Source organism: Drosophila obscura, unplaced genomic scaffold, assembly GCF_018151105.1.
Source record: "Drosophila obscura isolate BZ-5 IFL unplaced genomic scaffold, ASM1815110v1 contig_1, whole genome shotgun sequence".
Lineage (NCBI taxonomy): Eukaryota > Metazoa > Arthropoda > Insecta > Diptera > Drosophilidae > Drosophila > Drosophila obscura.
In genome coordinates, this window is record NW_024542679.1 from 3098979 (window position 1) to 3121309 (window position 22331).

At 48.8% G+C, this 22331-nt stretch overlaps 13 protein-coding genes across 15 annotated transcripts; 5 read left to right on the forward strand and 8 right to left on the reverse strand.

Moving 5' to 3' along the window:
* Positions 1-6347: 6347 nt before the first annotated feature.
* LOC111078714 (retinin) lies at positions 6348-6928 on the reverse strand. The gene is made up of 2 exons (XM_022373561.2): positions 6818-6928; positions 6348-6759 (listed from the first exon to the last, which is right to left on the reverse strand). The coding sequence occupies exons 1-2, from the start codon at positions 6830-6832 to the stop codon at positions 6469-6471; spliced, it is 306 nt and encodes a 101-aa protein (XP_022229253.2). The 5' UTR covers positions 6833-6928; the 3' UTR covers positions 6348-6468.
* Positions 6929-7192: 264 nt separating this feature from the next.
* On the reverse strand, positions 7193-8138 carry LOC111078711 (retinin). Its single transcript, XM_022373558.2, has 2 exons — positions 8027-8138; positions 7193-7967 (listed from the first exon to the last, which is right to left on the reverse strand). Exons 1-2 carry the CDS (start codon positions 8036-8038, stop codon positions 7395-7397), a joined length of 585 nt encoding a protein of 194 aa, XP_022229250.2. The 5' UTR covers positions 8039-8138; the 3' UTR covers positions 7193-7394.
* Positions 8139-8220: 82 nt separating this feature from the next.
* On the reverse strand, positions 8221-10347 carry LOC111078710 (trimeric intracellular cation channel type B). The gene is made up of 3 exons (XM_022373557.2): positions 9999-10347; positions 9658-9930; positions 8221-9598 (listed from the first exon to the last, which is right to left on the reverse strand). Exons 1-3 carry the CDS (start codon positions 10274-10276, stop codon positions 9292-9294), a joined length of 858 nt encoding a protein of 285 aa, XP_022229249.1. The 5' UTR covers positions 10277-10347; the 3' UTR covers positions 8221-9291.
* LOC111078713 (protein dpy-30 homolog) lies at positions 8302-8655 on the reverse strand. Its single transcript, XM_022373560.2, has one exon. The coding sequence runs from the start codon at positions 8653-8655 to the stop codon at positions 8302-8304; it is 354 nt and encodes a 117-aa protein (XP_022229252.2).
* On the reverse strand, positions 10346-11185 carry LOC111078712. The gene is made up of 2 exons (XM_022373559.2): positions 11041-11185; positions 10346-10983 (listed from the first exon to the last, which is right to left on the reverse strand). Exons 1-2 carry the CDS (start codon positions 11056-11058, stop codon positions 10552-10554), a joined length of 450 nt encoding a protein of 149 aa, XP_022229251.2. The 5' UTR covers positions 11059-11185; the 3' UTR covers positions 10346-10551.
* A 650-nt stretch (positions 11186-11835) lies between these two features.
* On the forward strand, positions 11836-12456 carry LOC111078697. Its single transcript, XM_022373544.2, has 2 exons — positions 11836-12053; positions 12124-12456. Exons 1-2 carry the CDS (start codon positions 12042-12044, stop codon positions 12394-12396), a joined length of 285 nt encoding a protein of 94 aa, XP_022229236.2. The 5' UTR covers positions 11836-12041; the 3' UTR covers positions 12397-12456.
* A 41-nt stretch (positions 12457-12497) lies between these two features.
* Positions 12498-13213, forward strand: LOC121404407. Of its 3 annotated transcripts, none has more exons than XM_041593786.1 (2): positions 12498-12948; positions 13041-13213. In XM_041593786.1, the coding sequence occupies exons 1-2, from the start codon at positions 12590-12592 to the stop codon at positions 13195-13197; spliced, it is 516 nt and encodes a 171-aa protein (XP_041449720.1). In that variant the 5' UTR covers positions 12498-12589; the 3' UTR covers positions 13198-13213. The 3 variants fall into 3 exon arrangements, with proteins under 3 accessions (XP_041449720.1, XP_041449723.1, XP_041449722.1); XM_041593789.1 differs by having other exon boundaries at positions 12504-12948; positions 13024-13210; XM_041593788.1 differs by having other exon boundaries at positions 12506-12960; positions 13024-13208.
* A 406-nt stretch (positions 13214-13619) lies between these two features.
* Positions 13620-14344, forward strand: LOC111078696 (cuticle protein 16.5). Its single transcript, XM_022373543.2, has 2 exons — positions 13620-13647; positions 13710-14344. The coding sequence occupies exons 1-2, from the start codon at positions 13636-13638 to the stop codon at positions 14253-14255; spliced, it is 558 nt and encodes a 185-aa protein (XP_022229235.2). The 5' UTR covers positions 13620-13635; the 3' UTR covers positions 14256-14344.
* An 836-nt stretch (positions 14345-15180) lies between these two features.
* On the reverse strand, positions 15181-16007 carry LOC111082110 (pupal cuticle protein G1A). Its single transcript, XM_022378294.2, has 2 exons — positions 15819-16007; positions 15181-15739 (listed from the first exon to the last, which is right to left on the reverse strand). The coding sequence occupies exons 1-2, from the start codon at positions 15828-15830 to the stop codon at positions 15281-15283; spliced, it is 471 nt and encodes a 156-aa protein (XP_022233986.2). The 5' UTR covers positions 15831-16007; the 3' UTR covers positions 15181-15280.
* A 597-nt stretch (positions 16008-16604) lies between these two features.
* On the forward strand, positions 16605-18236 carry LOC111078727. Its single transcript, XM_022373576.2, is given in 4 exon segments — positions 16605-16649; positions 17891-17920; positions 17923-17949; positions 18021-18236. Coding segments are annotated over 4 exon segments (318 nt in total).
* Positions 18237-18673: 437 nt separating this feature from the next.
* Positions 18674-19628, reverse strand: LOC111078701 (retinin-like). Its single transcript, XM_022373549.2, has 2 exons — positions 19128-19628; positions 18674-19067 (listed from the first exon to the last, which is right to left on the reverse strand). The coding sequence occupies exons 1-2, from the start codon at positions 19365-19367 to the stop codon at positions 18732-18734; spliced, it is 576 nt and encodes a 191-aa protein (XP_022229241.2). The 5' UTR covers positions 19368-19628; the 3' UTR covers positions 18674-18731.
* LOC111078704 (pupal cuticle protein Edg-84A) lies at positions 19563-20152 on the forward strand. Its single transcript, XM_022373551.2, has 2 exons — positions 19563-19616; positions 19676-20152. The coding sequence occupies exons 1-2, from the start codon at positions 19605-19607 to the stop codon at positions 20051-20053; spliced, it is 390 nt and encodes a 129-aa protein (XP_022229243.2). The 5' UTR covers positions 19563-19604; the 3' UTR covers positions 20054-20152.
* Positions 20153-20362: 210 nt separating this feature from the next.
* Positions 20363-21057, reverse strand: LOC111078707 (neuropeptide-like 3). The gene is made up of 2 exons (XM_022373555.2): positions 20950-21057; positions 20363-20882 (listed from the first exon to the last, which is right to left on the reverse strand). The coding sequence occupies exons 1-2, from the start codon at positions 20959-20961 to the stop codon at positions 20613-20615; spliced, it is 282 nt and encodes a 93-aa protein (XP_022229247.1). The 5' UTR covers positions 20962-21057; the 3' UTR covers positions 20363-20612.
* Positions 21058-22331: the final 1274 nt, after the last annotated feature.

The window sequence follows — 22331 nt, forward strand, 5'->3', positions numbered from 1 at the left end:
GAGCCCAAAACAAAAGAGAGACAAAGCAGCGACTGCGACAATGTTTGGCAACCTATACCCCTCTCCGTCTCACCCTCTCTATGCCACTGTGTCTCTCTATCTCTCTTTCTGTGCAGTTATTTTTTGTTGTTGGTGGTAATCATTATTTGTTTGGGTTTTTTCATCGATTCTTCGATTCTGCTGAAGAGTGGAGGTCACTGAGAGATGGGGTCTAAGCGGAAAACAACTACAGAAGGGGCATGGGATAATCCCTAGGTAATGACTAGAGTTCAGAGGTCTCTAAGACAAAGTTTATCCGAACTATCTTCAGAATGATCCCAATCTCTATCAGGAGTCAACGAAAGATTCTATCAAGAGCTACATACTATAATTATTGTCTTTTAAAGCAACCCTTGTAGATTAAGTATAGCACAGGGGAATCTTATAGAGGGGAATCTTTGAGGAACCATCTACTGAAAAGCTTCAGCAAATATCTAAGCAAAATCTGCAAAATACCTTCAATTTAAATTTAAAAACATTAAAAGGATTATTACCTGTGGAGTAAATAGTACCAAGGGGTCGCTAGTACAGTTCTCTAGGCCAGTAGAATATGTACTTAAATTATCAGCTCTTTTAAAGCGTTTAATCACTTATGTATGGATAGTGAAACTCATTGTAACTGTTATAAGCTCCCCCAAAAATATTGTCTCATATTTGGCATTCCCTCTGGTCTCTGGTCTCTATCTGGGAGACCATCAATAGGGTCGCCAAGAAAATGTCTTAACTAAAAACTGAACTACAGAAAATCTGCCATAAAACTGTCATGCACCTATGGAGCAATACCCCTGGGGAATGAATATGTTAAAATTGTGTGTAAATCTCACATAAAGTCCAAATTAGTTCGCTCTGGTTGTTTAGGGTTATTTTTTATTATTTCTTATGATGATTTTCATGTGGGATTTTGACCAAAAACACTTCCCGGAAAGGCGCTGAGCAACAACAGTTTGAGAAACACCAGAGGGAAAGAGAAAGAAAGAGAGAGAGAAAAACAGAGCGAGGATTATGCAATTCCGCAATTATGAATTGGGTCAGAGTGGCCCGTGAGGGGGGGAGCGACTGAAAGGGGTTAAAGGGGTCTCTGGTTTGGGCATTGCCTCAAACCGGATCTTTTGGCATACATTCGTCTCTCACACGTCTCGTATCATCCCGTCACACTGCGCTGCTCTTCTCTGCTGAACCGACGGACGAATGGACAGTCATCGGGGGGGTTCAGTCTCGTTTTTAACCCATGGTCAATGCAAACGTCATCAGAGTCGGTCATTCATTTTATTTTATTTTGTTTCAATTTTCATTTTCATGTCTCTGTCGCTGCTTTTGCCTCGCGGGGCTGGCTCGTTGTGAATCAAAAGTGCTTTGCGGAATTACCCGAAGTTCATAAAAATTAGAGACATTCCCCTAGCGATGATCACGTTCGCGTGCCGAACCCCATAATGACGATGATCTTCATCGGATTCGAGTCATGTTGTTGTGTGTGGTCAGTGCTGTGTGTGGCTCTCCTCTCATTGTGATTCAGTGGCTCTCCACTCCACTCCACTCTGCTGTGTGTGTTTGTGTGTGATTGACCTTGTCTCAGGCGCCAACAACCGACTCGACAAACATATATCTACTCGTATCCCCCCAGCGCCACTTAAGTGTCGTTTTATGTTAAACATTCCAAGAAAACTGATAATGGGGCCTCAGATCGATCGAGCGAACGAACGAATGAACGAAAATTATGCTAATCGCTTTGATTTACTCTCGAAACATGTGCAGATCGTGGAGTTTTTTATCAATCAGCTGCTTGGCTGCTTGGCTACTTAGCTACTGCGCTGCGCTGCTGGTGGCGTAGTTTTTGACCATCGGGTTTTTTATGAGTCACTCGGACAGCAGCAATGGGTCTCTGGTGTTTGTTTGAAGGAGGTGAGGTGCGTCGAACCTGATACGAATTCGCATTCGTGTATTCACATGGGATTTATTACTCTTTTAATGCTCTTTGAGAAGGGGTATTACGGGTTGGAAAAGGAATACTTATGGAATGGTAGAGTCTTTCTGGATAGTTTTAAGCTAATGATTACTACTTAAAATTAACATTTTTATTAAATTTTGTATAAAAGATTCCATAATAGTGCTCATTATGAATATAATTATAATTATATTATAAATAATTATAATTATTTATTTATTTAATTATTTATTATTTATTTAATTAATTATAATTATAAATATAATTAAAATTTTATATTTTGATATTTTTATTTATATTTTTATGTTTTTTTGTTGTTTTTTTTTATGTTTTTCATAGGGAAGAACCCTGGTAAATCTTCTGCCCCTTTCTACCATTTATTATTTAATAAGGTAAGTACTCTTAGGGTATCTATATATTCGATTGGTTACAGCTCCAAAATTATTGTATTTGGTTTTGGTTCCTGCTAAAAATAATTTGACAGTTAGCTGGAAACTTGGCAGCTATTGGTAAATCCCAGTACGCGTGTCTGGCAATAGTTTGAACTTGAACTGAGGCCTCGTCGCCAGCTACTCGGATGACAGCTAATGCCACACAGATGGAGTGCCACACAGAGAGGAGTGTGTGTAATCCGCGATGCTGATGGGGTTACAGGTTCAGGGGCAGGCAATGGGAGTGTGCTTGAATTTCCTATATTTTTTTTTGCACATTTCTCGGGTCTTACAACATTGGTTCGTGTTTGTGTTTATTTTAGGCCAACTTGTTAATTGTTTGCCAAAATAGACTCGAATGGGGCTTGTGTTTGCTCCAAATAGTCATCGCTTGTCTGTCGCCTGCCTCTGGTAATGGGTCTCCTTCCTTTGCATACTCGTAGCCGCAGTTCAAGTCCAAAATCGTTGTGTCTTGTCTCCAAATCCAAAAAGAGCTTTGAATGAAGCCGAAGGTCGGAGTGTGCCAGCTCCCGATTTGTGTCAATTGCTCAACAAATTGAGTATTGAGTATTGAGTGAGGTCTCCCCACCCACACACAGCTCTCCCTCCACACACACAAAAAGCAATTTGGCAACCGCCTAAGCCAGACTCTGATCTGAGAGATTTTTGGGTGTTGCACTCGCAGCACCTCTGTGGCAGTTGCAATTGCAGTTGCAGCTGCATCTGTGCCATGGATTTACCCAAAACTCGCAAAATGCTGGGGAAAATCCCCAGGAAAACCAAACCATAAGTAACGCTTTTTGGGGGGCTGTCTACCATTCCACTCGCTTCGGCTTGGGCCTGGTCTCTGGCCAATTCTCGATTTGTTTGCCGGCTGCTGCTTTGGCTTTGTTGTTGGCTTAGGCCTTGGGGAAACCCCAGTGAAGTGTGTGGCTATCGACGCTTGCTTTTCGGCTTACATAACAATGCAGCAGGCAGGCAGCAGCAGGCAGCAGTCAGCAGTCTGCGGTGCATTGAGCCGGTCTGCCTATTCGAACTGCCTCCCTCTTTGGGGTGTATGATTCATTTTGGAACTGATTTGATTGGATTTGTTGCCTCGATTCGCTTTGGCTGGTTTTGTGTGTTTTTGCTTTGGTTTTACTTTCGGCTTTCGGCTTTGCTTTGTTTTGCTCGCTTAGCATATGCATCTGGCATTTTAATGGGGATTGCCTTTTGTTGCGAGTATACTCTTTCGGAAGAGGGTTTTGTTGGCTTGAGCAGAGGCTTGCGATGGCAGACAAGTGGGAGTATCCCTCTATATGAAGTATCTATACTCGTTTTCTTTGGCAGCATTAAAAAGGAGTCTGTTTCTATTCAAAGAGGTCTTTTATTTTTTAATTTATCACACTGAATATAATTCGAAATTCCTTAAAATCAGAAGACTTTATCGTATATCTTCCCAAGTAAAAATCATGGAAAAAAAAAACAATTTATTGTTTCTACTGTGGATTCATGCAGCTCTGTCTCTGGGCTACTCTATGGATCGTAAGGGTATCCATAATTTCGCCTCAAGCTCTAGCATTTCCTTTTCTTTCTGGTTTATTGGCTTTTTGTTTTTGCGAAATTGCCTGTAATAAATTCGATGCGTACGGCTAAATCGAATCATTTGCTGTAGCGTTGTAATTATCATAGTTGGCCAAACCCTCAAGGTCGTTCACCCACACCCACACCCAGACCCAGACCCACATTGTGTGACCAGCATAGCGCATACAGGCATACAGGTAAATATGCTGGATAATATGATTTTCTGCGGAGGGAGAGTGATTCATGTCTCTTGCAGACATCTCTCTCTCTCCCTCCCTACCTTTCTACAGTACATATACCACACTCTCCTTCTCTCTCTCTCCCACTCTCACTCTCGCTCTGTGTACCTTTTGTTGCATAATGTTTTAAATTATTTCACCCGCATCTAATGGTGGCTTTTGTTGCTGCTGCTGCTGCCTGCCTGCCTGCCTGCCTGCCCTTTCACCGCACACACACTCCACTCCCGTCCCCAGTCCGTGGCTCATTTAACACGGCTTATTGTCTTCATCTCTCAGCCAAATAAATTCATGTCTGAGGCATTTGTAAATTAATTTCAAGCAGAGATTCCAGACTCGAGGGGAGGTAGACTTCCGTTTTCCCTCAAGTTGGAGGGAAAGTTTTGCGACTGTTTTTCCCCAATGATAATTCAACTCTGGTTTCGGTATTACATCAAATATTTATCATCCAGTTCGGGGGGTACGGTACATCCTAAAGTTCTTGGAAAAACTTATTCGGTTTCAGTTTCTGTTTCTGTTTTTTTTTCCTTCTTTATTCGCTTATCCACTTATGCTAAGTGCTCTGCCTTTTGATATACTCAATCCAGAGACGAACTTTTTTTCGTCGTAGTATGGCGCTCGCTTATTAAATTCACTTTGATTCGAGGCGAGGCGCGCATCCTGAAGGACCCCCCAGCCACCCCCCATGGCGGAGGGTTGACTCGACGAATGGGATGACAGCATAACGATGCATTCAAGTGGCGTTTTTGATAAACAAACAAACCGATTACACAGCGGTCGACCCATCGCAACCACCGCACCACCCACTGTGCCAATTGACGGTGCTTCCAATCAGATCCCCAGAGCCATAGAGCCCCAGAACCAGCACCAGAGCCAGCACCAGAGCCAGGGCCAGGGCCAGGGCCATGGACAAATGCAATGAACCCTGAAAGCCCCAGGAAAGGAATGAGACTCCCCGCAGAATAGAATGAAGGCAGGGCGGAGACGCGCACCCCTACGATTAGCATTGTCCACTTTTGGGGTGGTCTTCAGCTTTATTAGGAGGCCGCCTAAAAGGCTGCTATGCCCACAGACGACGATTCCAACGATAACGATGATGATGATGATGATGGCGAAACTGCGCCTCAAAGAGGTCGCCTGTTGCATCATTGCGGCGAGTGCCTGGGGCCTGAGACTCATCTAACTGCCTGAAAGTGACAGCTATTGAAAATACCTGTTCCGCTTGGGGATGGAAAGACAATGGCTATGGCTGTGGGTAACTAATCGATAGAGGGATTGATACTTTGACCTTAATGCGGCATGGAAACTGCATCCGCAGTCTTATGTAATTGGAGCGACTTGCAACTATCCCTCATCCTTCGTCCTGCTCCAGAACCGGACCGAGAGAGCGTATGTGATGGACAGATTGTGATGCCTGGGATTGTGGTTCGTTCATTCACATGAGCCAAGGACTTGCATAATCTGGTGTCGCTTTTCGGTCTCTTCGGTGCGTCTAACCTTTGGCCTTTGCTCTCAAGCATGATTGAAGGTTCAAGGTTTTCAATTTCATAAATTGCTGGGAAATCTGTGTGTCGTACTCGTCGTATGCGTATGCGTATGCGTATCTATTTATCCCCACCTGGATACCGTCGAGAATGGCTTCCAATTGTTGCTTGTTTTTGTGTCATTCGCTGGAGAGACAATAACACAAAACTGTACACTGGATGGGATACTGGGTACTGGGTTACAGGCCTCAATCAATGCTCGCCTCATCCTTATTCTGCTGGAAAACACATTTTGGGCTTTCGGCTACTGACCCTAGGTCATTATTCCTGGGGGAATGTTCTGGGCTGGCCCGTGGAATAATGCCGAGACATTTGCGTATGTCACGTCAATCCGCACACCCTTGCTCTCTCCATTCTGCAACCTCAACCAGAAAATATGTACATAAAATATATAGAATTCGAAATGTGGATTCATCTCGGGTGACGTCAGTGCCACTCAATCAGAAGTGCAGCACAGCGCGAAATTTAATTGGCAGGCGACTGGCTGTCATCTCTCTCTCTCTCTCTCTCTCTCTCTGCCTTTCCCCAAAAAGGATGAGCTGAGGATGAGGATGAGCCTCCTCCTGTCATGGCAGTCCACAGACAATGCATTGTGGGCTTTTGGAATTTGTTTTATTTCACTGTGCATTTCGAGAGCGTTAAATCCAATTGGGTTGGGCGTGGTTCAGTGCTTAGAAAATCATACTGGATCCAGGGTGTGTGGGGTGCAGGGTCTACTTTCTGTAGAGCGAGTTGGTGGCCTCGTAGAACGGATAGCTCCAGGTGGGGGGATAGTGCAGCGTGGTCCTGAGAGCGGGCGCCAGGAGCGGCGTGAGCCGCGGAGCCGTGCGATGGACAATGGTGGAGCTCTGATGGGAGACAGCAGTGGGAATATGCTCCAGCAGATTGCCCACTCTGGCGAGTGTGGGCTCTTGGTGCAGCGTCAGCAGCGGATGATAGACGTGGAGTTCAGTCTGCCCCGAAGCCGCGAGGCAGAGCAGTACAAAAACTGCCACGGAGAGACTCTGCAAGCAGGAGTTCAAATGAGAGACAGGGTCTCTGCGGTGGTTACTCTCCTCTTACCAATTGCTTTGGCATCTTTGTTGATTCTTCAGGGTCTGGGCATCGACTGTGGGCTGGGCATGGGCACGGAGCCGCTTTTATAGTCCAGCCGAGAGTGGAGAACGGACCAGAGCATTCTAATTGAGTGGCGTGGCCCTTCTAGCCCTTGAGCTTGGCTCATGTTCCGCCTCTCCCTAATCCTCCAGAGAGCACAGATCACAGATCACTGATTGCACAGCCGAAGATGTGGCATGTGGCTTGTGGCATATTTATTGTTGTCGTGGGCTGGAGCTGTGTTTTCTTTATTGATTTCCTGTCACCGCCCAACGAATGCAGAGAACCCAGAAAGGGAGAGAGGGAGAGAGAGAGAGAGAGAGAGAGAGAGAGAGAGAGGACTGCAGATGCGAATTCTTTATTGCAGAGAAGAGTTCTACAGAAAATGGCAGAAAAGAGAGAAGACAGAGAACAGAGAAGACAGAGAAGAGACAGTCTGTGTGCTGGGGAGGAGCGGGGAGTAGAGCTAGAGCTGGGTTTTGGCGAGTTGTTCATCTTGTTGGTTCATCTTTGGTTCCCATGACAGTGGTGCCCTTGCAGGTCTTCAGTTTCGCAGCAGAACCAGGCGAGGATCGGCGGAGGACAGCGTCCACAGGAGCGGCGGCTGCTGGCGCACGAGCTTGGTGGTGCGCACTGCAGGTGCCAGGATGGGTGTGACCAGGCGACGATGGTCGTGGACAATGGTCTGGCTCTGGTGGGACACTGCGCTGGGCACATGCTGCACCACCTCCCCCACCTTGGCCACAGCGGGCTCCTGGATGGTGAGGACAGTGCGTAGGCCGGAGCGAGCGGCCACAATCAGAGGCAGGGGCACGGAGACGGGTATGCCAGACAGGAGGCGGGCATCGATGGTGTCCGAGCTGCCGCTGGAGGATTGCGAGTGCCGATCGGAGGAGGAGGAGTCATCCTCCTGATCCTTTTCGTGCCTTTGAGCAGCAGCTGCAGCGGCAGCCGAGGCAGCACTGCTCTCAGACAGCTCTTCGGAATCCTCGCTGGCAAGGGGCAGCAGCTGCGAGGACTTGCCAGAGCTGAGAGACAACAAATTGGAGGGCAACTCCAAGCTGGCTGCCTTGGAGGATCCGGCAAGGATGAGCACAATGGCCAGGACAGGAAGACACTATAAAGGGCAACCCCGAATGAAGATTTGGTCTTGATGTGCTCTGGAGGATAACTCACCACTCTAGACATGATCGCTGCCTTTCTCTAGATCTGGATCTGGTTCTGGTTCCGGAGGGACTAGGTGACTTGTGACTAGGTCAATGCTGTCGAATGACTGATGATTGGAAAGATTCCCAGGGCTGCTTTTATAGCCCCCCAATACCCAAGAGGCGTCTCGCTCCAGTGGCCAAAGAAATGCAACGTTCAACGAGGCCAAACAGAAACCAGAACAGAATTTATTCATTTGATGATTTGAAATTTGATTTGAGTTTGAAATTCGATTCAGTGTTCAGCTAGAGGATGTTCTGGGGCAGCTGTATGTCGCACCTTTGCTTGTCCTGCAGCCAGAACTTCTCCAGATAACCGATGGGATCCCGGGGCTGGTCGCGGGCTACAGCCAGCAACCCCTCCATCAGTATGGGCACCACCTGCTGCTCCAAGTAGCTGCGCTTCTCCTCTGGCGAACGATAGAACTTGGGCCTGTTGCACTCCACCTCGGCCTGGGGTGGCGCCTTCTTCTTCTTCTTTGGCTTCTCCATTGGCGGGCATTCTGTTGACTTTTGCTTGGACTTGGACTTTTGCTGCACGGATTGGACTTTGGTCTGCTTGCGAGGACTTTTGGGGGGACTTTTGGATTTTACTGCCATTTTGCTCAACATTTTGAGGCTTTGAGAGTTGGGTGGAAAATAATGTGATTGTGGGGGAACCTCAGGCTAAGGATTCGATTATTCCATCAGAGGCAACTTAACTCATAAATACTTGCTGAAATGGGTTTAGAATTTCCCTTAGAATTGTGCGATAAATTATCGATAAGTGCGCTAAAGTGCTGCCAGCCTTTGCCATTCGGATAATCAAGAGGGTTGCCCATAGGTCGCAACCCATAATGTGGCATCCCATTCCCAATAAATCCGCTCTCGAATGGAGAATGGAGATTCTTTTACTAATTTACTGACTTATTTTCAAACGGAAATTTCACAGTACAATAGACGACGAATTGGACGAGTGTACTTGGAGCACTTCACTCCGCTCCAGCCTCCTCCCCCCTCCTCCAGAGAGTGGGAGCTCCTCTAAGCTGATTAGCATGTACCCCAGCTCACACCAGCACACGCGTAACCCGATCAAGCGGAACATCTGCCGCCGCGTGTCGTATCTCCGTCGCTTGAGTGGCGTGTGGCAGTGGCAGGGTGGAAACCTAAGCCGCTTACCGGCTCCTCCACCCAGAACCCCACCCACAAGAGGGGGCAGGGATTGCTGCTTCAGTGCTGCTGTTGGCGCGAATTCACTCAGCGCCGTCGACGGTTTGAATCAAATTTTGAAAACGTTCTCCTTCGCCTTTTGTCAGGCTTTGGACGGCGTTTAAATAATTTGGTCAAGTCCGCCGTGAGGCCGCCGAAGAAGGTGTAGCGCACGCGGGTCTCCATTTGCCAGACAAAGTGCTCCGTCCGATAGGCCAGCGACAGATACTTGTAGGTGTTGACGAGCACCAGGGTGTAGACCTGCAGCTGGCTCTGCGTCAGCCCGAGGAGCAGGGGACTCTGGTGGATGTGCAGCGCAAAGAGGCTGGAGATGAACAGAGCCAGCTTGGAGTTTCTGTGTGGGAGAACAGGCATCAGAAAGAGCGCAATCAAGGGGCGGTGCAGGGCACCCACATGCTCAGCTTTATGTGCGCCATCTGGTTCTGCTGGCAGCGGTTGATGAGGAGCGCGGCCACGGGCTTCAGCAGCTCGGCTCCACTGCCCATGATGGTGCCCACCACCAGCATGGCCACTGGGGCGTTGCCATAGGCATTCCCGGCCAGAGTCACGCCCTTGTCGATGAGCTGCACCTGGCTGATGGTGGACATGGTCGTGGCCAGGATGCGAAAGAACACGGTCTGTGCCACCGAATGGCCCAGGTCAAAGGGGCAGTAGAAGATGAGGTACCTGGGGGAGCAGGCAGCAGCGAGGATTATCAGCTGACCTTTTCGACGGTTCTGTCTCTGTCCACTCACCACATGCAGGAGCTTAAGAGCACATCGGCGCTGTTGCAGAGCGGCTCCAGGGGCAGAGTGCCCAGCAGGAGGTTGCCCAGGATGTCGCCCGCATAGATGAGCATCAGATTGGTGAGCCACAGGGCGAAGGGCTCCCACTCCAGGCAACTGCGGCGCTTCACCTTGGGCCCGCTCCTCGACTCGATCTCCTCCCGCAGCTGTTCCGCAATGAGGGAGTAGTGGAGGGTGCGGAACAGTATGTGGTTGGGGAACTGCCTGAGGATCAGCTGTGCATTCATCGCGAGCAGCTGTCCCACTCACACACACACACACACACACACGCACACGCCTACTCCTCACAAATCCTCGAAAATCCTCGAAAATCTGCTTCGTTTGCTTGGCTCTTGGGTGGCTTGGGTGGGCGATCGATTGATCTATGAACTATGAATTTTGCGCTCGCTGTTCGGTTGGTTTTTGCACGTTTTTTTTCATACCAAATCCAAAGAGTTTTTTCTTAAAATCGAATGAGTGTAAAAATGTAATAAACTAATGTTGACAGGGGAAGCGTCGGTCCCTAGACTGGCGATGACAATAGTCGTAGGTTCTGGTGCTCCTCGAATGTGCCCCCCGTTGTGAGGCTGCGTGGTCCGGGGATTAGGGAGGCGAAGCTTATGTTCCGCACGGGCTTAATCCGCGGCAGCATCTGATGCACCACTGGCCGGGCGGAGTACGTCAGATGGGCAGGGGTTAGCTGGTGCTGGTGCTGCTGCTGCTGCGGTTGCTCCTCCTTGTGGTAGCTGACGATGCGCACTGCTGGCTGTTCCAGCAGCTTTTGCTGCTGTTCCTGCTGCTGGAGGATTAGCGATGGCTTTGCTGGGGAGAGTCGCGTGAAGCTCTGGTGGGAGATGGCCCTGGCTGTGTGTCCATTGTGTCCATGCAGAATGGTGGCTGCCTGGCTCTGGCTTTGGCTTTGACTCAAGCAAAGGATGAGTAGGAGAGGTAAAGCCTGCTAAAGAGGGGCAATAAGAGTGGAGTGTGTGTGTGTGGGCGATTGTTTACTCACGGAGATGGAGATGCGCATGATGGTCCCTTGAGTGAAGAACTAATTACCGTAAAGCGTACGCCGCTGCCATTTATAGGTGGATGCGGATGGACTCCTCCTTGACCACATGGCAAGAGGTCGCCCCAAAGCCGACTTTAATTGGCAATTTGATACGTATGCGTTTGCGTTTGCGTATGAGTAGCTTAATTAATTAATCAAAATGTACTTCAAAGAGACAGCTGCGTGCACTTAGCGCTACCATTACGCGCCGCCGGCTAATCTGAGACCTCAGGCCGCAGACCCGCAGACCCGCAGTCGGAGACTGAAGCAACGCACACAGCCACCGGCCTAAGCAAACAGAGCCAAAAGCGGTGACGGGGCTAGTCACAGAGAGAGAGAGGGGGGCGAATGGTGGTGCGATATGTGGAGTGGATCAACCTTCAGCGGGTTGCGCAGGCGCCGTCGCCGTCGCCGTCTCTGCGTCTCTGTCTCCCGTTGCTGTTGTTACTTGTGGTATTATTATTACTACAATATTTGCGGCGTTTTGGTATATTTATTTATTTATATATTTGATTTTTCTATGCCTTTTTTTCTCTCGGTTTTTGGCTTATTTCTTTACGTAAAGTTGAGACACTCCCACAATTGCAAGATAACCGCGACTGCGCGCGTGTTGCCAACGCTTCGAATCGCAGATCGTGTGCCGAGAGGCAGGGGCGTAGTCACTGGGGGACACTCCGTGGAGAACCCCTCTCCGGCTGAATTGAAGCCTGCCACTGGCTGCGTCGGGAACTGCTTTACAGTGATTTCATGGCACAGCAATTCACACAGCACTTCAGTTTGACTTTGCCACTCGCTCCGCTTTGTGTTGTGTTTTTTTCTTGAATCGAGACTCGATTTGCTCCGATCAACTCGATCTACGATCTCCTCTCGATCTGCCGCCCACCACCGATCTCCTCTGTGGTTCTCTCTCTCTCCGTAATCGCCCCATTAGGACCTGCATCGATAATATTTACTGTGATATAATGCGGCATCTGGTGAGTGTGTGGGATGATGATGCTCCTCCATTCGAGCTGAGAACTTAAACTTCGTTTCCCTCCCCTGCAGTTGCTGTTGTTCGTACTGTCCCTGACACTGTCGCTGGCCAAACCGGCCACGGAGGCGCCTCGCCTGCTCATCGACTCTGCCCCCTCGGTGGTGTCCTACCAGGGCTCCTCCCAGACGCATACACGCTTCGTCATTGCGCCCATGGGCAGGGCCTTGGGTTACGTGGAGCCCACGAATCTCAATCGAACGTTTCACACGAAGCCCACGACACGGGAGGAGGGCTCTGGCTACGATCTGCTCAATCTGAGTCCGGTCTATGTGCCGCATAATTGATTAAGTATCTAGTTGAATTCGAGTTCGAATGAATATACGAGTAGTAGGCGATGCCTGAAGCAGGAATGCATTTGATTTACTTGTCACTGGGTACACTCCTGGGATCCTTCCTCTGAATAGTAGGCTCTGTGCCAAGTGGCAGTCTCCACTCCACAATTCCCACTTCCCACTCGAACATCATCAGGTATCAGATATGGAGAACATGAATAAAGAGAGAGTTGCAAGTCGCACTGTCAGATGCAGCGGGGCGCTGCCTTATTCTCTGATTACGCTGCGAGCGTTGGGCCTCTCGGAGACCAAGGAGGAGGAGGCCGCCGTCGAGATATACGAGAACGGCACATACGCCTGGCGGACCCAGTACAAGCATCCGAATCTGGCAGTCAGTGCCATTGGAATGGAGTTCGTGAACCAGTGCCAACGCTCCTCGGCGGTAATGTTTACGGATAGCAGTGTTAGCCAGTACTCGGAGAACGGGTATTCTTCCATAGCCACTCCTCGGGGTCTTCGTTCGTCCGATGCTGACCGTCTGGGCATTTCGGATATGGATAACCAGTACGTGCCACAGTCAGTGTCCATGCCAAGCCATGCCCCGATTCTCATTAACACGTGCCCCTTTATGTCGTACAGTATCGCTTTAATCACAGGAAAGTCCTTGAGCCGACGCTGCCGCATCTGAGCGGAGTCCAGTCCACCCACTCCCGAAGCCAACTGCCGCGCGGATGCTCTGTGGAGCTGGCCTTTTATGGAGCGCCGAGTCTGTGTCGAATAAAATGTGCATTTCATCTTGTTTTCTTTCTCTGACAAGCTCTCTCTTGGGTTGCTTTTGGGTCGCTACAGACGGGGGGAGAGACCTTCGACAGAGCCGAACTCAAGTGCCAGAGCGAAGGTCTTTGCGGCCTGCTATCTGATTCGGGTTCTCCATTGTCAGACCTTTTGCAGCCCATGGGTAATCGATTGTCTAGTTGATTTCTACTCGTAATCGTACTCGTAATTGTGCATGGATCCGCAGATGTTTTGGTCTAGCGTCGCGACGCTTGGTTGGGGGGGTTCAAGTTCAATGCTGGAAAGATTTCAGCAAACAAGTTTGCCAATTGCTCATTAGTCTCACGCTTGAAGGACAATCTGGCAAACTGGCAAACAGTTTTGGCCATATAAAGCCGCAGACACGGCACAGCATCAGCAACAGTCACTCGTCGACTTCAAAGCAAACACCAACCCAAACCCCAAACTCCAATCAACATGTTCCGCTTCGTAAGTACTTGGCCCCGCAGGGAGGCAGAGGATCCTTCCACTAATTGCACTCCCAACTTCAGATCGCCATCTGTGCCCTGGCCACCATCGCCGCCGCTGCACCAGGATTCGTTGAGCAGCACCATGTCGGCCATGTGGTGGCCGCTGCTCCCGTCCTCACCAAAGTGGGCGCCGTCGTGCACAGCGCCCCGGTGGCCACCTCCCACCAGAGCTTCACCCAGTTCCACAACCAGGCCGTGATCACGCCAGTCGTGAAGCACGTGGCTCCCGTGGTGCCCGTTGTGAAGCAGGTTGCTCCCGTGGTGCACCACCAGACCTATTTGGCCGCGCCCGCTGTCCACCATGTGGCGCCTGTTGTCCCAGTGATCAAGTCTGTGGCTCCCGTTGTGCACCAGACCTATGTGGCCGCCCCCGCTGTCCAGCATGTGGCTGCTGTGCCCGTCTTCAAGGCCGTGCCCCATGCCGTCTCCCACCAGAGCCACGTCCAGATCCACCAGAAGGCCGTCATTGCCACCCCAGTGCTGAAGACCATCGCCACCCCAGTGGTGCCTGTGGTCAAGACCGTTGCCGTGGCCGCCGCTCCCCTCACCCATGTCTACCATCACTAAGGAATTATCTCTGGGTAACTCTCTCCGTTCCGTTCCGATTGTTGGCTATTTGAATAAATTTATTGTTGAAATTTCAATTGTCAAATGGATAAATTCCATGGGAGGGAATGGGGGATAGTCTTGGGCATCAGATTTTCCACTTTGGATTCATTTTTACGCTGTGTTTTCTGTCATGTGGATTCACTTTCAATCACACCCAATTACCGATTTAATAATCAAGTTTAATGACTTTTATTTGAGTATTATTCATCAGCATTTATCTTCGTGCCTCAATCGGTAGCACAAAGCTAATTTTGCGAGCACATAAATTTCGAAAATTTAATTAAATACGAACAGATGCGCCAACGGCCAATAAAACTCAAATCTCCGAATCGATCGATTGGTATGCAAATTTATCCACTGAATTGAATATCTTTCAGGCTCAAATGGAAGGCAAAATATAAATAGAGTCGGTACAGGTTTTGGTCTCGAGCCTTTAGCGACAGCAAATTGCAATGCGAAATGGAGTAATACTCGTACTGCTATTATATATAAAAGACTTGGCACTAGGTTAAGTATACGACAATGTCTCTAGTTCCTTGGGTGTTCCCTTGTTTTAAAGATTTTAAAGGTGTGCCCATTAAAGAATCTTAAAATTGGATGCCATCTCTGTTATCGGTCATAATAGATATTTTACTGTTCAGCACTTATTTAAGTCCTTCCGTCAATAGTCTACAATAGCTTGCTATGAAATTTTAAGTGGAAAAAATGCTTTAATTAAAATTTTGATAAATTTGCTGAACTTAAATTCTTTCTGCATTTTCTACGTAAGTTTCTTCTCTTGAACCCGCATTCCATTACTACTCACAGGGACAGTGCTTTACCATTATTTCTTGTATTTCTTTATTTTCCCCTCCTGCCAGTACCCTTCTCCCCCGCTCAATGATATTGGACAATAGTTTCTTGTAATACTTTTGTTTTAATTGATTTGCTCAACGTTCTCTGCGGACGTAACAGAGTCCTTTATCAACACGCTTTCAATCGATTCACTTGTGGTAGGCGGAGTAGACAACGGGGGAGCCGGCCACGACAGTGTGGAGCAGGGGAGCTGCTGGCACGACGGTCTTGACCAGGGGAGCAGCATGCACTGTGTGGACCAGGGGAGCAGAGTGGACAGTGTGGACCAGAGGGGCAGCTGGCACGACGGTCTTGATCAGAGGAGCAGCATGCACCGTGTGGACCTGTGGGGCCTGGACGATGGTCTTGACCAGAGGAGCAGCCGGCACGACGGTCTGGTGGACCACGGGAGCGGCGGCGTAGGTGACGACTGGGGCCACTGGCACCTTGCGCACCAGATTCACGTTGCTCTGATGGGTGATGGCCGAGGAGGCGCTGTGATCCACATAGGCGGTCTTGGTCAGCAACGCGGGCTGGACGAACGAGTGCGTCTCGGCGATGAGGCCAGGAGCAGCGGCAGCCACTGCCAGCAGAGCAAAGAAGGCAACCTGTGGGGCACGAAGAGAGGTTCGGGTATTAGGATCAACGTTCTATTTCCTGCTGGATGATATATCCTGTTGGACTTACGTATTTGAACATGTTTGGAGATGTTTGTGCTTGGATGGGTGAATCGACTGCAACTGTTGATGATGACGGGCCAAAGTGCTGGCTTTTATAGTTGGGCAGCCATAGCCACAGCCGCAGCCGCAGCCTGAGTCTCAGACTCCAGCCTCGATTGTTTGTCGCTAAGTACTTTGAAGCCTGAACTTGAGCCCCGCAACCGGTTTGGGTTTTAGGTTTTAGGTTTTATGTTTTTTTGTGTGTGTTTTCGGATCGATTATTTGAGTTTTGGGGGCCCTGACTTTGGTTGGGTCTTACTTCTGAGTGGGGCTGTCCGAGGCGCAGTTCAGTTAGTGACCTAGGTTCGCTCTGCTGTGTGGGTGAGGAAGTGGATGTTGGATGCTGTATGCTGGAAGCTGGAAGCTGGAAGCTGCAGGCAGACAAGACAAGACAAGAAAAGAAAAGCCAGTCCAATCAATCGACAATGGGGGCCAAGTAATTGGCCTTAGTGGCAGGCAGGCAGCACGGCGGCGTTCGCTTACGCAAATCATTGGGCGGGGAGTGAAAATACTCGGAGTGTACTTCGTAGTGCAGAGTGCGTGGGTGGGTTATCCGTTATCCGTGCACCTCCTCTCCGCTCGCAGAGCGTCGTCTTCGTCTTCGTTTTAATCTTCCTCTTCGCTGTGGCGTCTTTCCAGCGCTGCGAGTACAAGGGGGGCGGTGTGTATCCTGTTTGGCGTGCGTAATTGAGTTGCATTCACATCCCGGTTCCAGGAAATGTCACAGCCTCCTTCTGTGTGCTGCTGCTGGGGCATGGATGTGCGTCTCTCGCTGTGCGGTGTGGTGCGCTGCGGTGCGGTGCGGTTCTTTCCCATCAATTGAAGGAAGCGCCGACTGAGTTATATGACGTTCAGACCTTTAAGCACATACCGTTTGACTAGGTTGAGGCTGCGTCTCTCTAATGAACGAATGAATGGAAAGGGATGGGCAGGCGATGAGAGTCACTTCAAGAGGAGAGATTAAGAGCCAGAGATAATTAAAGGTTACGACAATTTATGGAAGGATGTGTGGGCTTGTCGTCTAGACAGCGGAGAAAAGGTGAAGGAAATTCTTGACCCAGGTCAGAACTTTCCCAATGGACGGAAGAGAGCTTTTCTCTGTGTAAATTAAGGGTTAGATAAGCTAATAGTTTGGCTCAAAGGATACGAGTAATAATCTTCGCATTGGGCACTCAACACTTGACCCAAATGGGAACTCCCGAAACCCTCGACACTGGCATGGTGCATGTACATATGTGTGCCCTTCATTATAAGGGCATAAACAAAAGCGAAATAAATTATATGTATGTAGCAGTGCGAGAATCCATACACATGTGCATTCAAATTGGATTGCAACACATCGACAGATCCAGTTGATGATTGCTCAAGTGATTCATGGCCGAAAGACCGTAAAGCTCTACAGCTACCAACTGCAGCAGCAGCGGCAGCAAAGGCGGCAGCTGTTAAGTACCCTCTTGGAGTGACAGATAAAGACTCCAGACAGAGTCACAGACTCGCAGTGAGATTCGGTCGGTCCCTATGTCAAGGTTACCCACTGGACAAGCCCCACGCGCACTTAACCCACAATTTTTGTTGGCTTGTCGTGTTGTTGTTGTTCTGTTGCTGTTGCTTTTCGGGGCTCGACTTGAGTCGACAGTTACACGTACTCAAGATAAGCATCGCGCATTGGGTTGTAATGTGGAAAATGAATAGCCAGAAAATTATTATTTCTGTTTCCTCAAGAGTTGTGCTCGTAAACCCTAATTTTATGGAGTGTTTTTATGTGCGGGCAGTACATATCAATTATCCAATAACACAGGATAACTGAACTGAACAGTGAAATTTTATATCTGGTATTTAGGGATCACCGATCTGTATGGGTGGTGTGATCTATTGAATGGTTATTCAGCGATTGGCTATGGGCTGAGTAGACCCGTTGTTAGCTTAGACCTTCGGATAATTGAGCATATCATTTGTCATATTATTCGCTTGACATTTTGGCAACTATATAAACGGGTGGTAGGCCTCGGAGGGCTATGAGTTCTTACTGGAGTTTCGCAGTGGCAAATTCAAACTAAGACTAGATCCAATCCCCCAAACGCCTCAACATGCCTCGAATGGTGAGTTACCCTGCACATTTATTGCACTCCCCGCTTGGCATACTCATTGGCTGCTACCCCACAATCCATAGCTGCTCTACAGTTTGGTTATCGCCGCCCTCGCCCTCGCCCTGGTCCAGGCCTGCCATCAGGTCCATCATAATCTGACATTTCCTGCCGTGAGTGAAGTCTGTTCTGGGCGCAGCCTTGGCCAGAGTTTGACGAGGGATCTGTCCACGATGTCGCTGGAGGTGTCTGCCCTGGCCAAACTCTGCCATTATGGGAACCCTTTTTCGCTGGGGCATTAGCCATTGGCCGTGAACCGTGCATTGTTGTTTGCTTTTGTTATTGCTTAAATAAATTGTTTTTAATTATTTATCATACATCATAGAGATTGAAATTTATTGGGCTTTTGGAGGGTCGGAGTCCCAGAGTTTCTGGTTTGAGTTGCAAAACTTTTCAGTCATCTCTTCATTGAGTGTAAACTGCACATATGGGACGAACCTTGTCCATTCCAGATATCTTATAGACTCGTAGAAATGGTTGGTTGCCTTTGTCAGCTCTTTACCAACTGAGACACCCATTAAACATGTGCCACATTAAGCATCCAAGTTCCAGTCACAAACTTAGAACCTTCTTTTACCATAATCATTGAACTGCAATTTCTGTCTTGACTACACTTATCTTTTCTTTAGATATATTTTAGGAATATTTTTCAGTATATTAAAAACGAGAGCAATTTATGGATCAATAATACTTTCAGTAGATTTATTTAGTTTAACAAAGAAACAATTATTTGGGTTCTAATGGTGCAGAGTGTAGGCCAGAGGAGCAGCGTGGTGCAGCACAGGCACAGAGTGGACCAGAGGAGCGGAGTGAACGGTGTGGACGACAGGAGCAGCATGGACAGCATGGACAGCCACGGCGGGAGAAGAGTGGATGGTGGTCTTCAGGACGGGAGCAACCACGGGCTGGATGTAGGACTTGCTGTGCACCTGGGTGATGCTCTGGTGGGAGACGGCAGAGGGTGCAGAGTGCACCACGGTTCCAACCTTGGCGAGGACAGGCTCATGCACAACATGGTGGGTCTCGATCAGGCCAGCGCTCACAGAGGCGACGAGGAGGGCAACAATGGCAATCTGTTTGGGAAGATGAAAAGTTAATAGAGCTTAAGGGACTTTTCTCCAGCATTAACTTACGAATTTGAACATATTGGAAGTTGGTTTTGGGTGTGGCTGTGACTGTGACTGCTGCTTGTTTGCACGAGAAGATTCGATGGATAACTGATGATGATTGGGAACTCCGAGCTCTGCTTTTATAGAACCAACGAATCTCCGCTCGAGTCGACGCCAATCGAAACATCGCTGACCTTCAGCACGCCCCAGCATGACCCGACTTCGTCTCCGATCAGATCGTGAGCCGAACCGATCTCTGCTCATTATGATTTCTGGCTGCTGCAGATCGCCGAAGTGCCGATGCCCGAACGCCGAAGTGGCTGTCGAATGCGCCTCAAGGTGGACGACCTCGCCAGCAGCCGAAGTTGGTGGCTGGTCGCCGCTGTTTGAGCCCTTAGCAGCTGCTGGCGACTGCTATAAAAGCTATTCGTGCAGATCAAAACAGCATCAGTCATCTCTCTGAGCTTCCCCCAAAAACAACCAACCAAAAACCAACTAAAGATGTTCAAATTCGTGAGTAAATCGAAGATTTGGAGGGAGGAGCATCCGTACTTAACCCACAATTGTCTTAGGTTGCCATCGTTGCCCTGCTGGTCGCCTCTGTGAGCGCTGGCCTGATCGAGACCCACCATGTTGTGCATGAGCCTGTCCTGGCGAAGATTGGAACCGTGGTGCACTCTGCACCCTCTGCCGTTTCCCACCAGAGCATCACCCAGGTGCACAGCAAGTCCTACATCCAGCCCGTGGTTGCTCCCGTCCTGAAGACCACCATCCACTCTTCTCCCGCCGTGGCTGTCCATGCTGTGCCCGTTGTCCACCACGCTGCTCCTGTCGTCCACACCGTTCACTCCGCTCCTCTGGTCCACTCTGTGCCTGTGGTGCACTCTGCTCCCCTCTTGAAGACTGTGGTGCACCATGCTGCTCCTCTGGCCTACACTCTGCACCATTAAGGACGGACTCCCCAGACTCCAGAGAATCTTCATTGTGATAGAATATTTACGATTTTTTGTTTGAATAAATGTTTTTTGTTTTTGCCCATAACAAGTTAATCATGCCACGTTTTATGACTATCAGTTTGATGCATCAGATACGGAGTTAGATGCAGATTAGGAATATATATAGGAGGAATTCCAAATTAATTGGAATATGCCTTTAAATGTATATTCTACATGCGTGCTACACGGCTTTGCGTGCGATTTTTCGTTGCCTACTTTTGGGCTGCCGCATAATAATTCCATTAGATCGAGTAAACAAATTGATTTTCGCTCGCTATATAACAAGTATGTAGGTAGGTATTTTATTGCTTGAAATGTATTTTAGTTTCTAGACATTTTTTTGTGTGTATTTTTTCTTCTCAACTTTGCTGGTTTTTGCTTTCTTTATAAACAGGGCACAGGATACTCGTAAATTGGTGAAATAATCCGCAGGAAAATGCTTGAGTTTGAGTTTGGGGAGTGGAAGGAGCCTATGGTGGAGTATGGGGGTGATTTGTGGGCGACCTGTTTCCGTTTAACCAATCAAAACGGGGCCATGGATGCCATGGACGCTCTTGAGGAGCAGCGGCGAAGGATGCACCTGAGTGATGGCCGCATGGGAGATGGCTTGGGGCACAACGCTCACCACATGCGGTCCGCCGATGATGGTAGGTCCCCAGATACCGGGTGCCACCAGGCCAGGACCAATCAGACCAGGAGCCAACAGACCAGATGGTGCTGGTGCTGGGACAGGAGCAGGAGCTGGGGCGGCAGCAGCCAGGCTAAGGAGAGCGACGAAAACACACTGCAAATGGACAATGGAAGAATGGAAGATTAGATGGGGAGTCCGTCTCTGAGCCTTTCCCACTTACCAGCTTGAACATTTTGTTGTGTCGATGGTTTGCAACGATTTGACATAGAACTGCACTGTCGACTGGCCTATTTATACGAAACAATCAGAACCGCTGCAGTCCGAGCTCTCTAAATGGGTCGCTCCATCGAATCAGATCAGTCAGCAGCCAACAAGCAGCAGCCAGCAGCACGCCTCTGCACTCTGCTCTGCATTTGGCCTGGCAACTGCAACAAACACGGTCTAAGCACACGCTCTATGCACAAGCCAAGCCAAACCAAACCAATCCAAACCCTTCCGGGGGCAAGTTCTCGGCTTACATGCTCGTACAGGTTCTGTTCTGTTCTGATCTCCCCCACTTGACTGGCCACCACTTCAAAGCGATTCGATTTCGCCTTATGATTTATGCAATGCAATGCAATGCAATGCGAGACATGTTCTACGAGTGTCGCAGACCCCCTTCCTAGCTGCCAGCGCCACAGTTCGTGCTATGCGGCGTACACTTGACACTGTTGTGTTGCATGCGTCTCGTCACACAATTAAGCAAACAAATAAATAAATACTCGTACTCATACTAGAGCGAAATATCTACTGAGCAATGGGAGAGCCACAAAAGAATCAACTAAAGCGGCTTAGCGTACTCAGGTGCCCTCCAGGTCCCCCTGCTCTCTGCACTTTCGGCTTGCATAAATTACGTCCCCAAGTTGGCGAAACGTTGATTAATGTGCCCCGCCAGTCCCAGTGGACTCGCCTCGGGGCTCAGCCAATCGCCAGAGATTGGCTCAGATGTTTGTCTTGTGCAATAGTGCGACACTTGCACATCAGACACATTTTCAGCCCCGTCGCTGTCGTCGAGGGCCGACAGCTATTATTATATTAATATTTAGTTGTCATGGGCATCAGCAGGGGGAAGATTTGTCAGGAATGGAACCGAAAACATATTCTATAGTTAGATGTTGGCACATAAATATATATTTACATATATAAAGAAAACTATTAACTCAGGAACTCGCCCTTTATCTACTCTAAGCATTTCTCACGCATCTAATAGTGCGACCGTACCACCACTTCCTCTCGGGGTCTCCACTTCACCTTTTTTCACCATTTGTTTGCTTACATTTAACGAGCTACCGAATCACGTGCCTGAGAAATCATTCAAAGACCGCAGTCACCTTGCCAAATATATTATTTATTTATTTTACTTTGCTGCCTCGTTTGCCGGTCAGCGAACCATGGAATGGAGCAGAAATTGGCCAAAACAATAACCGATTTGCGGCTAATTTAACCGATGAAAAGACAAGCCCAAACAGACACCGAATATACGTAGTTTTTCAGGGTTGAGGCGAAGCTTGTAGACTTGATTGATATTGATTTTGATTTGTTTTTAATGCACCAAACAAGGAA